General features: G+C 51.4%; 1 protein-coding gene across 1 annotated transcript; it reads right to left on the reverse strand.

Annotated features, from left to right (window-relative positions):
* Nucleotides 1-10,974: 10,974 nt before the first annotated feature.
* LOC120393393 (40S ribosomal protein S23-like) lies at nucleotides 10,975-11,468 on the reverse strand. Its single transcript, XM_039517891.1, has one exon. The coding sequence runs from the start codon at nucleotides 11,466-11,468 to the stop codon at nucleotides 11,019-11,021; it is 450 nt and encodes a 149-aa protein (XP_039373825.1). The 3' UTR covers nucleotides 10,975-11,018.
* Nucleotides 11,469-17,285: the final 5,817 nt, after the last annotated feature.

Below are 17,285 nucleotides of genomic sequence, written 5' to 3' on the forward strand. Positions count from 1 at the left end.
GCACTCTCCCACACTGATCGCTCGCCTGGCAGACACAAGATGGCGCCCGAGCCCAGACGCCGTCGCATAGAACTACATTTCCCGATCTGCCCCCCGGCCGGTGGGCGGTGCAGGCTGGCGGTGTGCATGGGCTGCTGGGGGCTGTAGTTTTGTGGCCGCAGGCGGAGGGAAGGGCGTCGGTGTGCCTGAGCCCTGCAGGGTGTGGGACTGCAGAGAGGGGCCTGTATGCCCACAGCCGCTTTCCACGCCCCACAGCCCCCGTGAAAGGGGCCCTGGTGTAGGTGCCACTCAACACCAAGCCCCAACCCAGAAACCCTGAGTCAGGCCCCTTTGTGCAGGGAGTTCAGAGGGGCAGAGTTCATGGAACCTAACGACAGCAACAGTGTTAATTATTTCACTGCTGAGCACCTAGCTACACTGGGATACTGGGTGGAGGTTGGAGTTCTGTGTGGAGCTTTAATAAACCCCCCCCACACACACACACACACTGCCCCTCGCTCCAATCTGACCCCTAGCTTCCAAATAGGGGATGACTCAACTCCCAAAATCCCAGGACAAGAGCACTTGGACTAGCGGCTTCTCCGCACCCACATTCTGCTCATCTGCACATGCCTGCTGATGGGCTTAAGGGACTCGGGGGCACCTCCCAAAACCTGAGTGCTTTCAGTGGAGCCACAGCTTTGACTAGCCAGGAGGGGCTGCAGGGGTGCAGACCCTGCATGGCTGGACAGGGAGCAGGCCTGAGTCCCAGCCACACCTAGATTCACCTCTTATAAGGGGCAGATTAATGCCTCCTTCCCTGCTTAGAACAAAATTATTTTTTTTTAAATTTTCCTTTTTAAATGTCCCCCCTCTCTCGGTCTCCCTCTTTCACAGCCTTTTCCAGCCTGCACCTTCACCCCTCTGTCTATGCCAATCTCTCACCAGTTCCAGCACACTCTAATCCCTTCCCCGCTCCCTCCCTCACTCCCTCATTGGTAGTGACCACAAATTGCACTTTGATGGCCTCTCCATGATACGAATTAGTGACCTCTCTCCAGTTCTTCATTGCCAGGCATGTACTATTACCAGGGCCGGCTTTAGGCCAATTCCCCCAATTCGGGCCGCGTGTCTAAGAGGGCCCCGCGCCTTAGGCAGCTTTTTAATTTTTAATTTTTTTTTAATCACCCAGCAGCAGTCTGGGTCTTCGGCGGCACTTTGGCAGCGGGGGAGTCCTTCACTCGCTCTGGGTCTTTGGCGGCATTTCAGTGGTGGGGGGTCCGTGGAAGACCCGGAGCAAGGGAAGGATCCCCCACTGCTGAAGTGCCACCAAAGACCTGGACTGCCGCCAGCTATTCGAATCGGGTCCCACAGTTCCTAAAGCCAGCCCTGACTATTACTGGCCCCCCATGATGGCACCTGCCCCTCCACTCTCCTCACCCAAAAGTGGTCCTTGGGGTTTACTCTATTCATGTCTGCATTATAATCACATCGGTGTACTGGCTGAACCCTAGCATGCTCAGTTCATGCCCCATCTCTAGGGCCCTACCAAATTCATGGCTATGAAAAACACGTCACAGACTGTAAAATCTAGTCTCCCGCCCCCCGCCCTATGTAGGGTTGCCAACTGTCTAATCACACAAACCTAAACACCTTTACCCCGTCCCTTCTCTGAGGCCCCACCCTGCTCACTCCATCCACTCTCCCTCTGTCGCTCACTCTCCCCCACCCTCACTCATTTTCACCTAGCTGGGGCAGAGGGTTGGGGTGCGGGAGGGGGTGTGGGATCTGGGCTGAGGCCGAGGGGTTTGGAGTGTGGGAGGGGGTTCTGAGCTGAGCCTGGGGCAGGGGGTTGGGATGCATGAAGGGGTGTGGACTCTGGGAGTGGGCTGAGGGTTGGGTCAGGACATTGGGGTGCAGGAAAGAGTGAGGAGTGTGGGATCTGGGAGAGAGTTTGGGTGCTGGATGGGGCTCAGGGCTGGGGCAGGGGTTGGGGTGTGAGGAGGAGTTCAGGGTGTGGGATTGGGTGTGGAGTGCTGGCTCTGGGAGGAGGCTCGGGACTGGGGCAGGGGGGGTGTGGGTGTGGGTACGGGCTCTGGGAGGGAGTTAGGCTGCGGGAGGGGTTCTGACCTGGGCACGGGGTGGGGGTGAGCGGCGTGAGGTCTGACTGTGGCAGCGCAGTGGGGCTAAGGTAGGGTCCCTGCTTGCCCTGGCTCCACGGCGCTCCCGGAAGTGACCAGCACGTCCCTGCAGCTCCTTGGGGGTGGGCAGGGGGCTCCACACACTGCCCGTGCCCGCAGGTACCACCCTTCAGCTCCCATTGGCCACAGTTCCCGGCCAATGGGAGCTGCGGCGTCAGCACTCGGGACATGCTGAGACCCCCTGCCCCCTCTTCCCACCCCCATCAGGGGCTGCAGGAACATGCCAGGCACTTCTGGTAGGTCTGTGGAGCCAGTGGCCTAAAATCTCCCGGTTTGACTTCAGTAGCCTCCAGGAGATCAAGCCCGATTCCGGGAGACTCCTGGCAAAACCAGGAGGGCTGGCAACCCTACCCCTGTGAAATCTGTATACTATAGGGTAAAAGCACACAAGATCAAATTTCATGGTGGAGACCAGCGTTTCTCAAATTGAGGGTCCTGACCCAAAAGGGACTTGCAAGGGGAGGTCTCAGTATTACCATCCTTACTTCTGCATTGCCTTCAGAGCTGGGTGGCCAGAGAGTGGTGACTGTTTGCCAGATGCCCAGCTTTGAAGTCAGCGCCTCTGCCAGCAGCAATGTAGAAGTAAGGGTAGCAGTATCGCAACCCCTCCCTCCCCAATAACCTTGTGACCCCTCCACAACTCCGTTTTGGGTCAGGATCCCTACAATTACAACACAGCTGAAATTTCAGCTTGGAATAGCTGAAATCATGAAATTTACGATTTTTAAAATCCTATGACCATGAAATTGACCATTAATTTGGTAGACTCCTACCCATCTCACACACGTCTGCAAGCACTGATTGGCACCCAAAGGGTCAGGGAGAGAGCCCGTCTCCTTTAATAGCCCTGTTTGCCCAGACCAGACCAATCCAGTGCTCCTTGGGTGCACACTTCCTGGAATAAAATTCTCATCGTGCTGCGGGCCCCTCTCCTCACCTTGAGATCACTGAGGGTGCCTGACACATTGTAGGATTGGGTCCCAGAGTTGCTTCTGAGAAGAGCAGTCTGGTGAGTGGGGGAGATCTGGAATGAAAGGGTTTGGGGGCAGAACTCCTTAGAATGATACACTGCAGTAGGCAGGGTAGGTTGACCGTGATATCTGGAAGGTCAGTCGCCAGCTCTCAAGCACCGTCCTCCCCAGAGAATGGTGAATGAAAGGGAAACCTCCAAGAACTGAACTTGACAGGCTCAGCTCAGCTGGAGGCCACCAAGGGCCAGCAAAGGCTGCCTGCTGTGTGAGGGGCCACATGCAGAGACAGAACCCAGCCAAACATCACAGAGGGACATTGGGCCAGACCCCCAGTTCATGTCAATTGGCCATAGCTCCAGTGGAGTTAATGGCCAGCTTCAGGGGTGCTGTAACCATGGAGTATCCCCCTTTCACAGCCCTTTCCAGCCTGCACCTTCACCCCTCTGTCTATGCATTTGTAGTCTATTTCATGACTTAGATGCATGATTTGCATGTGTAACCCACACACCTCCTGGGTGTGGTGTTCTGTCCCATCTAGTGGCACTGAGACCACTTAGGAAGAGTTAAATGAGCCTGCTCCACAGCCTTAGCTATGAGCCAGTTGGCTTTTAGCTCATGTGGTAGAGGTTCATGCACTAAGCTCCAGAGGTCCCAGGTCCGATCCCACCCGCCAATGACCGGGGTCTGTCAGCGTTACATATGAATGATTTATCCCCGTCATATAAAATTATAAATTTGCATGTTAGGATCTGTAAATTTGTATTTATTCATGCCATATATAAGGGCACTTTTCTCACCTTTGCCCTTGTGAACAGAAGCACAGCATCAGAAAGATCCAAAAACTGGCCAATGGTATTTTCAGGCGATAAAATAGCAAGCAATGTCAGTCTCTCATCGGCCGTCATTGATCGAAAATATGTTTTAATGAGCTTGAGCTTCGAACAGCTGTTCTCACCACTCACGACTGAGACCAGCAGCGTGAGCAGAATCCTCAAAGCTATCCACACATTAGGAAAAATGTCCTTCAACTCTGCATCTTGAATGAACTGGAGAACCTGGAGTGGAGAGTGCTTCCTGAGTTGCAAAATGTGACGGATGTTGTCCAATACGACATAGAGGTCTTTATCATTGACATCCGAACATTCCCAATGTGTCAATTGTTCAAGAGTGTTTTCCTGTCCACGGGCAGTTTCCTAAGGTCATACAACTGCATACCCGCCCCCTCCACCCCAGGTCTTTTTATGGTGCTTCATTTGTCCAAACCTTTCTTCAATTAACACTCAAGCAGTGTCAGTGAGCAAGCGAAAAACTCCTTCTTGAATTTTTCTTCTGAGCTTCCTATCACCCCATTTCTGTCCTCGTAACCAAACTGTTTCTTCTTCTGATGAATACGAGTTTCCTTGAAGACAGGCTCAATTGCTAAGTTTTCCATAATTTCTTGGGCATCAGAGATGGCATCTTGAAATCTGTTATCTCTGTTGGCCACAATTAAATCAAGGCCGCTTCTCATAAAAGTTGTAGGGGTTCTCTGGCATATCATTAAATATGTCCTTTATAAGTCGCTACTTACACTCTTCAAGTCAAAACACAAGTACACTTTCACAATAAAACAAGGTTCACAATCTTGCAGCTGGGCTTTCACTTCACTTCATTCTTATATCTCACTGACTGACAGGCAACGCTCTGCCCCTTATATACCCGCAAGGGCATAGCTGACAACATTGAGGGAAGTTCAAAGAACACGTAGTTTTCAGAAAGTCTGGAAAGTTGAACAAGATTCAACAAAGGTGCAGAACATTTTAGGAGGTTAGTGAAAAATTAATCCACATACAGAATACCTGAAACATTTTACTTCAAACATTCTATTTTCCCTTTTGTCACTGTGATGGGGGCCTCTGCCCTACACTGGCGCATATGGGCTTAATAGAGCCCTAGGGAGGCTGCACAGGAGGCAGCCAATTAGGGAAGGGCTTATAGGAGCAGCCAATCAGGGCCAGGCAGGCCCATATAGGAAGACCTACAGTACAGAGCAGCCTCAGTCACTCCCTGGAGCTTGAGGAGGGAGGAGGACAGCCTGCCTTGCAGGTGGAAGGCAGCAAGCACCCTGGATATAGCAGTGCTGCAGGCAGAGACCCAGGGAGATAAAGGCAGCTCCTGGCAGGCTGCAGGAATCTGCAGGCTGAGGCCCTGAGGCAAGGGCAAAGAGGCTGCTGGAGGGCTGCAGGGAAGTGGCCCAGGGAGATCTACAGAGGAGTTGGAAGGGATGCAGCAAGTGGGGCCATCTACAGGGTCCCTGGGCTTGGACCTGGAGAAGAGGGTGGGCCTGGATCCCCCCAGCCCCAACTCACCACTGAGGAAGTGGCTGGACTGAGGGACTGTGATACTGTCCCCCAGAAGGGGAGAGCACAGAGTCATTGAAGAGGATACCATAGTCCTGGGAGTGGCACTGGTCCTGAAACAAAAGTGATGGCACCAAGGCACCATCAGAGGAGGGTGCATTGGTGAACAGAGCTAAATCCAGGATATCCAGCTGAAGGCACCACAGTGGTGAGTGAACCCCATCACAGTCACTAACAACAAAACAGCACCCCAAGCCCGGCACCCCCTAAGCCCAGCACCCCGGGCAGTCACCTGGGTCACCTGCAACTAAATCTGACCCTGACTGTACCTCTCACCAATGAGGACACAGTGGATGGATTTGCAGCAATGGGGTTCCTAGACTGCAGTGAGGAAATAGCCAGCATGCATATCCCTATTTTGGCACCAGACCACCTCACCACAGAGTATATCAACAGAGTATATTAACTTTTCTGTGGTTTTGCAAGTATGGATTACCAGGGACACTTCACTGACATCAGTGTTGGCTGCTCAGGGAAGGTGCATGACAGCCGCATCTTTAAGAACACAGGACTGTTCAGAAAGATGTAAGCAGGGACTTTCTTTCCCAACTGGTGGATTACTTTGGTGATGTTGAAATGCCAATAGTGATCCTGGGGGATCCAGCCTACCCGTGGTTCAAGAAGCTGTACACTGACCACCTCGACAACACCAAGGAAAATTCAACAATTGGCTCAGTAGGTGCAGAACGACAGCTGAATGTGCTTTTGGCAGATTGAATAGATGCTGGTGTGTTTGCTCACTAGATTGGATACCAATGAGAAGAATAGTCCAATGGTTATAGCTGCCTGTTGTGTCCTGCACAATATCTGTGAGGCAAAGGGGGAAAAGCTGCTGCCAGAATCAAGGGTGGTGGTGGAGCGGCTGTCTGCTGACTTCAAACAGCCAGACACAAGGGCCATTAGACGAATTCAACATGGAGTCATGCAGGTGAGGGAGGCTTTGAAAGAGCCCTTTAACTGTCAGCCAAAGTAGTGTTCTGTGCTGGGCTGGTCTCTGGCTCTGGAGCATTAGGAACTGCCTAGCGCTCGCTGTACATTTATAAATATGACTTTTCCAAACCCTAAGAGTTGTGTGGTGCTTGCTGTATATTTACAACAACTATGTGCTTTGAGTACCACTATGCATTCGGCAGTATGTGTGGTGAACTAAAAAAAGATAATTTTATGCTCCATAAATAGAAATGTACTGAGTGCAAAAACAGTGCAGAAAAACAATGTGCAAAAAACAACAGGCAATGCCATACAAACTTTAAATATAAATTAATGGAATGGGACTTTGAAATTGGAAAGGCAGCAAACATTTCTGTACATTTAGTGCACAAATGTAGTCCATTGTGGCTACACATACACTGACCTGTGAGAACCATGGTTGGCATATGTGAAGCTGTGGTTTTCCTTGCTGTCCCCTGGCATGGAGTGGTAGGGGTAGGGATGCGGCCCATGATGCTATGTGGTATGTTGGCGGGCATGGGGCAATGCTTTCCAAACTTTTTTTCTGGCGACCCAGTTGAAGAAAATTGTTGATGCCTGCGACCGAACGGAACTGGGGATGAGGGGTTTGGGGTGTGGGAGGGGCTCAGGTCTGGGGCCGGGAATGAGGGGTTCAGGGTGTGGGAGGGGGTCAGGGCTCTGGGCCGGGAGGTGCAGGCTCTGGGGTGGGGCCGGGGATGAGGGGTTGGGGTGGAGGAAGGGGTTCCGGGTTTGGGAGGGGCTCAGGGGTGGGGCAGGGGATTGGGGCGTGGGGTTGGTGCATGGGCTAACTTTAGGCATCTCCTGGTCAGTGGTGCAGCTGGGAGTGCAGAGGCAGCCTTCCTGCCTGTCCTTGCGCTGCGGACCGAGCTGCGCCCTGGAAGCAGCCAGCAGCAGGTTCAGCTCCTAGGCAGAGGTGTGCAAGAGGCTCCCCCCAGCTCGCATTGGCCTTTTCCCGGCCAATGGGAGTGGGGAGCTGGTGCTCGGGGCAGGGGCAGCGTGCGAGCCCTGTGGCCCTCCTGCCTTGGGGCTGGACTTGCTGCTGGCTGCAGCCGGGGTGCAGTGTGGTGTCAGAACAGGTAGGGACTAGCGTGCCTTATCCAGGCAGCACTGCCAACAGGACCTTTAACGGCCCGGTCGGTGGTGCTGAGCAGAGCCGCCGTAACCCACTGCCTTCCATTCTGCAACCCAGTGCTGCAGGGTTTCTCAAACAGGGGTTGCCACTTGTGTAGGGAAAGCCCCTGGTGGGCCGGGCCGGTGTGTATACTTGCCCTGTCTGCAGGTCCGGCCAATCGCAGTACTGTGTCATGAGCCTCAGTTTGAAAACCACTGGTGTAGGAAGCTGCTACCAGGGAGTTCTCCAAGGACTGCAAAGGGTGGGCAACCTGGGATTTTTGAACTTGCTGGTCAACCAGAGTCTGCAGCACTTGGGTTTGGGGCCTGAGAAGATACAACACATCCTGGTGCATCTCCCTCTCCTTTTGCTGCTGGGATTCCTGTTTGCTCTTTCCTTCTTCATGCCGTCTGCCAAGTTAGCCCTCCAGGCCTTTTGTCTGCAGTCTGGTGCAGCACTGGCTTGCAGGATCTCACTGAACGTGTCCTCCCTAGCAGTCTTCTTTCTTCTCTTCCTCAGGGTCTGGCATTCTGCAGCTATGGAGGGGACACTTCTCAAGGCTGCCATGGCAGCAGCCGCTGATAAAAACAGATAGATCCATCATTGGATTTACAGTCACAATAGAAAGTGGAAGATAAGTTTCAAAACTCCCTTCCCTTATTCCCATAAAAACTTTTGATAAGACATGCTTTTTGACACTTCAGTTTTGGAGTGCCTCTGCACAGCACCTCTCCAGCCCTAGCCCTGGTGAGTATGGCCCATCAAGGGGCAAGGTGGGGGGAAGGAATTTCCCTTGCATTAAACAATAAAATTGCAGTCCCTAGTCCATGGATACAAATATAGGACAATGGCACTGAATATTGGCACTGTTTTCTTCAGGCGGTGGTGATTTTAGCTGATATCTTATTCGAGAGGGTAACAAGGCTGCAGAGAGCACAGGTGCTGCTGGCATACCAAAGCTATCCAGGCCTGTATGCCACTAGCCTGTTTTCTGCAATAGTGCCAGCCAAACTCATTATGGAGTGGCATGGAAAAGTGACCTACCACCGTCCTTAGAAATCTTCGGGAGAGGATTGCAGAGTATCTCCATGAAATTTCATCAGGATCTGTCAGGAGACATTCCTTTGTTCATAAACAAACTACTCCAAATGCCCCCACCTAACCCTACAAGGGAATGAAAAGCAGATATCAACTTTACTTCTCTAGTAACGCTACCTCTTCTTGTACAAGTAAAACAATGAAAAGTCAATACTTGTGTCTTGTTGGCTTGGGGATGGGCTGGGGATCCATCTTTAAATTTAACCATTGCAAGGGGAAATGCATGCACACACTTATCTGAGGTTCCTTCCCCTCTGTTGGGCTCGTCTGTGCTTGGCTGCCTCAACTGGTTAGACTGTGGTGGAGTTTCAGACAGGTCCCAGCCTATGGGATGACTGGAGCCCCCTGCTGTATTTACCTCCTCCTCATCGCTGTTCATGGCAGGGGGCTCTGTCTTTGGCTCCTCCACATTAACCACAGTGGTCTGCAAGGTGCTGGTGAGGTCTCCGCCAAGTATGGCATGCAGCTTGTTGTAAGCTGCAGCTCAGCAGATTTACTCCCTGGCCTTGTGGTGCTGTTCTTTTGCTTTCACATAGCACTGTTGCTGATCCTTCGCACTCCTTTGCCTGTGTCCCCACTTCACTATTTTCGTAGATGTCCACATTTCTATGGCTGATTGCTTGCAGAGCCTCTTCTCCCCACAGGCCCAGGAGATCCAATACCTTCAGTCTACTCCAGGCAGGAGTGCGACCAGTGCGTGGAACCAGCATGGTCGGTTGGGCAGTTGCACACAAGAAGGGAGAGCTGCTAGGTATGCTTGCCAGGCAGGGCAATCAGGAAAAGGCATTTCAAAAATACCTGGGGTGTTTCAAGGGTTGGGGTGTGGCCTTTGGTCTCCATGACCTCTGGGCAGTGGAGTTCACAACTGTGACCAGAACGGTCACTGTCACAGGAAATGGGGCGATGCTGGACAGTTGCTGGAGGACTGTTAGGGTTGACACAGGTTGGGTAGCGTCTACACTCGCACTGTGTCAAGCTCAGTAGGTTGACCACCATTCAGGGAGGTGGTTTTATCACGTCATCATAACCAGGTGCTTACATCGGCCAGGGACAAATTTGAGCATAGACACATGCACAAACAGGCTGACACAAGGCAACTTATGTCGACCTAACTTTGTAGTGTAGACAAGGCCTCAGAGTGAGTGATAAGAGTCCATAAGCTACATCCCTAATGGATGGAATGGCCAAGTGGAATGGCCGGCTAGACTCACTTGGCTTGGTGTCAGGATCAGAACCATTTCAAAGGAGGCTTATTAGCATCCTACCTTCTCCTCCAACTATGCCCCTCCCACATTGAGGCTAGGAAAATCTACCACTGGTGTCTGTAACCCACAAAAGACTAGACAGGTGAGGGAGAACAACAGAGCAAACACCTTGTGTAAGTGAGGCTAGAGATGATGGCATGGAAGGCAGTTGGGCCTAGTACCTAGAGCACTGACTTGGGAGCCAGAAAACCTGGGTTTCATTCCCCTCTCTGCTACTGACCTTGTGGGTTACCTTGGGCAAGTCACTTCCCCTGCTCTGTGCTTCAGTTTCCCTTTGTTTGTAGGTTCTTTGGGGCAGGAACTGTCTAGCCCAATTTTCCAACAAGCAATTTCTCCCGTGTTGCCCCTCCCGTGTTGGAGGAGTGCCCTATTTCATTAGTCTCCCTCAAACTGTCCTTAGCCACAATGGCTGCAAAACAATTGACAACAGTTAGCCTACTGGTGTGCTGAGCTGACCACTGTCGTCTCCTTGTGCTCCCCCATAGGTTTGTCTGTCTCTGCCTGTTGTCTCTTGTTTAAATGTATATTGTGAACTTTTGGGAACAGGGCCCTTCTTTTTGTTCTGTGTTTGTCCAGCTTCAAGCACAGTAGGCATCTGCTCCATGACTAGCTGTGACAGTCAGCCAGAAAGGGTTAAGTGTCCTGCAGGATGAATGACTCAAATTCAACCCTTAAAGACATATGGGGAGATAATATTTATGTTTTTTTCTGTATTTACATATATATTGGTAGTGATCAACAATGTAATCAACAGTCCCTGTCTACGCTGTATTCTGTTAATTCAGAGAGCAAAAGAACATCCGCATTGAAATGAACTGTAAACATGGGATATCGCTGTATTCATCTCTCTTTGAAATGTATAGCTGATCATCTGCGAATGGTGGAAAAACAGGCAATTGCCTTATGTTAATCTGTGTGAATAATTACCAGGGATGCTTAGAAAGTAGACCTACTTCAAAGTTTTTTGTTTTTTTTTTAATCAAACTGAAGTTTATTAGTAGCCTAGATGGCATGACAGGAATTTATGATCGTGGTCTCTCTTTCTTGCCTTTGTACAAGGCTAAGAGAGAAACATTGGCTACTTTGACAACCTTGAAGCGGACACCAGGAATGTCACCAACAGCGTAACCTTTCCGACCAAAGCCAGCAACTAGAACTTCATCATTTTCCTCAATGAAGTTCAAGCAACCGTCATTAGGAACAAAGGCTGTTATTTTCTTGCCGTTCTTGATCAGCTGAACTCTGACACATTTCCTGATGGCAGAATTGGGCTGTTTAGCCTCTACACCAACTTTTTCCAGGACAATTCCCTTCGCATGGGAAGCTCCTCCGAAGGGGTTGGCTTTCAGGGCAGTACCCAAGTGGGCCTTCTTGTATTGCTTGTCGTGCCATTTCTGATCCCATCGGTGGCTGCGAAGCTTCCTGGCAGTGCGAAGCTCACGGCACTTACCCAAGTTGCCCTGATTGCTCATTGTTTACCTAGGACTGTATAGTCAAGTGGATGCTAGAACATTGTATAAAAGACCCTTGGGTCCTGATCCTGTCATCATTTAAGCTTCATCAGGGGAAGTTTGTGTCGCAAAATTGAGGTCTCAGTTAAGCTGGAACACCCTGAGTATGATTTTAGACATTGGACTATAACCTGTGGACTAAATTCTAAAAGAACTCTTTGCAACTACAAAGCTCACTATCTCTGCTATGAATCTGAACATCAAGTATTGTACTCATGTCTGTATGTATACTGATTGTTTAACCATACTCTCTCTCTTTTCTTTTTAAATAAATTTTAGTTTAGTTAATAAGAATTGGCTGTAAGCGTGTATTTGGGTAAGATCTGGAATATTCATTAACCTGGGATGTAATGTGTCCGATGCTTTGGGATTGGTATAACCTTTTTTTTTTATATGGCAAATAAGATTTTCATTAATCCTCATCATGTCTGACTTGGGTAACTAGGTGGAGGCCTGAGGCTCGGTTACTTTAAGAGAACTGTGTTGTTGACTTCTGGGTAACCAGTGAGCTATATTAGAAGCTGTTCTGTGCTGGTTTGGTAAATCTAAGTATTGGAATAACCACCAGCTTTGGGGATTGTCTGCCCCATTCTTTGCAGTTCACCCTAATTGAGTAACCGCAGCTGGCTTTCCTGGGACCCCAGTCACACTAGCTCTCCTAAGCGCTATACTAATACAAATAAATAACAACAGTGCGTGCTTGGTCATAATAGGAACTATTAGACTCTATAGTGATACTAAGTGATTTAAGGGTAGTGGTGGATAATCAGCAGATCATGAGCTCCCAGCATGGTGCTGTGGCCAAAAGAGCTAATGTGATCCTGAGCTGTATAAAAAGGGAATCTTGAGTAGGAATAGAGAGGTTATTTTACCTCTGTATTTGGCACTGGTGTATCCAGTGGTGAGCTGCAGCCAGTTCGCACCGGTTCGCAGCAAATCGGTTGTTAAATTTAGAAACCCTTTTAGAACTGGTTGTAAAGGGCTTTTAAATTTAACAAAGGCTCCGCCTGCAGCAGCTCCCTGCCCTGCCCCCGGCCCCAGCTCACTTGGCTCCAGCTCTGCCTCCTTGGGCCAATCAGCTGTTAGCGCGGGAAGCCTGGGAGGGAGAAGGAAGCAGCAGCTTCCTGCAGGTGAGCTGGAGAGGGGAGGCACAAGGAGGGCTCTAGGCGCCATGCGTCCCCGGCCCCCTCTGGGCAGGCCCCCAACCCCGACTCCGGCCGGGCGGCGCAGCTTCAGGCCGGCCCCCGGCTCTGACCCTGACCCCGGACCGACTCTGGCCGGGCGGGCGGTGCGGCTCTGGGCCGGCTCCCGGATCTGACCCGGACCTGGCCCCGGCCCCCGGCTCCAGCCAGGCGGCGCGGCTCTGGGCCGGCCCCCGGCTCTGACCCGGCCCCGGACCCCAGCTCCAGCCGGGCGGTGCGGCTCTGGGCCGGCCCCCGGCTCTGACCCGGACCCCGCCCCCGACCCCGGCTCCGGCTGGGCGGCACGGCTCTGGGCCGGCCCCCGGCTCTGACCCGGACCCCGGCTCCGGCCGGGCGGTGCGGCGCTGGGCCGGCCCCCGGCTCTGACCCGGACCTGGCCCCGGACCCCGGCTCCGGCTGGGCGGCACGGCTCTGGGCCGGCCCCCGGCTCTGACCCAGACCGGACCCCGGCTCCGGCCGGGCGGTGCGGCTCTGGGCCGGCCCCCGGCTCTGACCCGGACCCGGACCCCGGCTCCGGCTGGGCGGCGCGGCTCTGGGCCGGCCCCCGGCTCTGACCCGGACCCCGACTGCAGCACCCGTGGCTCCCAGCCCCGACTCTGGGTGACACGACTCCCATCTTCAGGCAGCGCGGTAAGGGGGGCAGGGAGAGGGTGTTGGATAGAGGGCGGGGGTGGATTAGGGTCAAGACTGGGGGCAGTCAGAGGGCAGGGAACAGGGGAATTGAATGGAGGCAAGGGTCCTGGTGAGGCAGTCAGGAAGGACCAGGGATTGGATGGGGCAGTGGGAGGCAGTCAGGGGCAGGGGTTCCAGGGGCAGTCGGGACAGAGAGAAGGGGTGGTAGGATGGGGCAGGGGTGCCGGGGGGCCATCAGGAATAAGAGGAGGGGTTGGATGGGGTGGCAGGGGGCCGATCAGGGCCAGGGACGGGGGGTGGATAGGGCAGGGGTCGTGGGGGGGGCCGGCGTCCCGGGGGGCGGGGGGGGTCACGACCCCCTCCTGGGGTGAGGAGGAGGGAACCGGTTGTTAATATTTTGGCAGCTCATCACTGGGTGTATCCACTGCTCAATTACTGTGACTCGTTCTGGTGTCCACAGTTCAAGAAGTATGTTGATCAGAGAAGAGCCACAAGAATAATCAAAGGCTTAGAAAACATGCCTTGTAGTGACAGACTCTAGGAGCTCAATCTATTTAACTTAAGATAGAGAAGTTTAAGGGGTGACTTGATTACTGTCTGTAAGTACCTACATGGGGATCAAATATTTAATAATGGGCTCTTCAATCTAGCAGAGAGGGGTATAATGCGATCCAATGACAGAAACTGAAGCTAGATACATTCAGAGTGGAAATAAGATGTCAAGTTTTAGTGGTGAGAGTAATTAACCACTGGAACAATTTACCAAGAGTCGAGGTGGATTCTCCATCACTGGCAAGTTTTAAATCAAGATTTGATGTTTTTCTAAAAGATCTACTCTAGGAATGGTTTTGGGGAAGTTCTCTGGCCTGCGTTATACAAGAGCTCAGTGGTTCCCCTCTGGACATAGGCCATGTGTACACTACAGAATTATGTCAACCTAGCTTACGATGGCATACAGCCACCGGAGTTATTAAATCATTTGTGTATGTGCACACATGACTCCTTGTGTCGGTGGTGGAGCACTTGTATCAATTTGTATTGTCCGTGTGGGGCAGCTTGTGAAGGCCAGTAACAGCTGACATAGTGTCTACGCTGATACTGTATCAACCTAATTACATCAATCATAACTCTACACCGCTCGGGGAGGTGGTGTTACTAAATCGGCATACAGAGAGGGACTTACATTGGCAGGAACCAAATTTAAGTGAAGACACTCCCTCGGCTAGGTTGATGCAAGGCAGATTACATCGACCTAACCATGTAGTGTAGACCAGGCCTCGGAATCTGTGAATCTATAATGATTTCTGGAAACACCTGTGATCTGGAGATGGGCTAGTTGTTGATCTTGCAAAATGCGTCCTGGGAGATTGAGCAGAGGCCCTGGAGGAGACAAAAGGGAGGTAGGCAGCTGAGTGCAGGTCTTTGGCAAGAAAGGACAGGGCTGCCCAGAGGATTCAGGGGGCCTGGGGCAAAGCAATTTCGGGGGCCCCTTCCATTAAAAAAAAGTTGCAATACTATAGAATACTATATTCTCGTGGGGGCCTCTGCAGGGCCTGGGGCAAATTACCCCACTTGCTCCCCCCTCTGGGCGGCCCTAAGAAAGGGTCATACAGAAGGCACCTAGGCCCAGATCCTCAGTGGTTTTTAGGCACTTACCTCCCATTGGAGCTGGGCCCTAAAGATTATTGCATGACTAAGGCCTTGTCCACACTAGAAAGCTTTACTGGCAAAAGTTGGGATGGTTTACAACTACTAACACAGCTATTTGGGCAGAGGGCATTCACATTTGACTGCCTTTGCCAGGGTAGGCTGTTATGACAAAAGACATAGCACTGGGAGACATCCCAGTGTCCCCAACACTCCCATCTGGTACACTGCTTTGTGGGAAATTTTTGCAGCATACCGTTGAATATCAGCACTCCTCTCAATGGATTGTGGGAGTTTGCCTTCTGTTCCATCCCACAACCTACTGTTTCTCATGCCATTTTTCCATCTCACCGCCAAAAGCACAGAGGCTGCACAGACAGGCAAACAATTTTTCTTCTCTTGCTTATTTATCTGTGGTAGGTGACGAGACCTTTACATCTAGCTCTGTTATGCAAATCCATTCTCCTGTATGGCTACCATCTCCCTTCCAGCCAATCTTGTTTTCTGAGACTAGCCAAGTGTTAGACTGTTCCTCCAAGAAGAGGCAGTGGAGGAGGGTCAGCGGTTTGGATCAGAAGAATGTAGCACCCTTGGAGGTGGGTTGTCTGTGGAGCTGCAGTCTCAGGAACCTTTATGGACCAAAGAAGAGATGCAGGCTCAGTATTGCCAACCTTCAGAGATCAAGACCCCCTCAAGTCTTGGGGGGGTCTTGATCTCTGAAGGAGTTCAGACCCCCTCAAGAGCTCAGAAATCATGAGATTGCCCCCAAAATCATGAGATTTAAAAAATATGTAAGCAGCATCTAAATGAGCTCTCCTCTGACAGCTAGTGTTGAGCCATGAAAAAGGACTTCAGGCGCCGATCGTGTTTTCATGGGCACACCCACCTGGCCTAGGAGCTCAGCATGATGGGATTGCTTGCCCAAATTGTCACTTTTGGCTGGTGTGGGATCCCCCAGTTTCCTTGTTTTTGGGACAGGAGTAAGAAAGGGTTGTTATCCTTGTGTGAACCAAGGGCTGCAGACCTCTACTTCGCATTTCCCGATTGAAGGATGCACCCTCAACGAAATGACACTCGCTAGGCAGGGGACATAGGTTCCAAAGCCTAGGGGAAAACAGATACTTGTACTTGGGGGTGTTTAAGGGTTTTTAAATGTTGTTTGACCTTTTTTTCTTCTCTCCACTGTGTAATAATAGAGTCAGTTAAGACTCAGTTGAGAATTTTGTTATATGCTTCAATGCTGAAATCACTAATATCTAGGTTAAAGTATTAGCTCTGTTCTGGGACAGTGTGTACCTGTGATGAGGCTCCACTACTAACAACTGAAATCACAGAGATGTGTTAAGTGAGGGGTCCTGAAAACATCTTAGGCTATGGCTGCGGCAGCGCTCCCGCAGCAGCGCTTTGAAGCGCTAAGTGTAGTCAAAGCCCCAGCGCTGGGAGAAAGCTCTCCCAGCGCTGTCCGTACTCCAGCTCCCTGTGGGGAATAACGGACAGCGCTGGGAGCCGCGCTCCCAGCGCTGGGGCTTTGACTACACTGGCGCTTTGTAGCGCCGCAATTTGCAGCGCTGCAGAGGGTGTTTTTTCACACCCTGCTGCAGCGCTGTAAATTTACAAGTGTAGCCATACCCTTAGTGTGGTGAGTGGCCAGCAGGGCAGCTTGAGATATTGCCACAGCAGAGCCCAGCAGAGAGGGGTGGCGAGTGAGTGCCCAAACAGCAGAGTGAGTAAGGTGCCTCCTTGCCCCCCCGGTCCCCAGGATGGGAGGTAAATGTAACCTCTGAACTCTGGGTCTGCACTGTCCAAGGACAGCAACTAAGTGTGGGGTGCAGAGAAAGGACAGGCATGTTAAAGGGACTTTTGGGTTGCTGGACTTAAGAACCTGAGGGGAAAAGGTCACTGCACAACTTACTTGGTGGTGGGTCTTTTGATCATGGTTTATGTTTACAAACCCTGTTTGTGGTGTTCCCCAAATTAATGCCACATTATTTTCCTCCTTTTATTAAAAGTTTTTTGCTACACTCAGACTGTGTGCTTGTGAGAGGGGAAATATTGCCTCTTAGGGGCACCCAGGAGATTGTGTGTAATTGTCCCAGGTCACTGGATGAAGGCTCGAGCCGGTTGTGTGTTGTAGTGTTGAAAAGGAACCACTAGATACTGAACCCAACTCTGACTGGCAGAAGGGTTACAAATATATTTATAAAAAGAACGAGGTGTACTTGTGGCACCTTAGAGCCTAACAAATTTATCTGAGCATAAGTTTTTGTTCACTGAAAGCTTATGCTCAAATAAATTT

This window comes from Mauremys reevesii, unplaced genomic scaffold (genome assembly GCF_016161935.1).
Source record: "Mauremys reevesii isolate NIE-2019 unplaced genomic scaffold, ASM1616193v1 Contig2, whole genome shotgun sequence".
NCBI lineage: Eukaryota > Metazoa > Chordata > Testudines > Geoemydidae > Mauremys > Mauremys reevesii.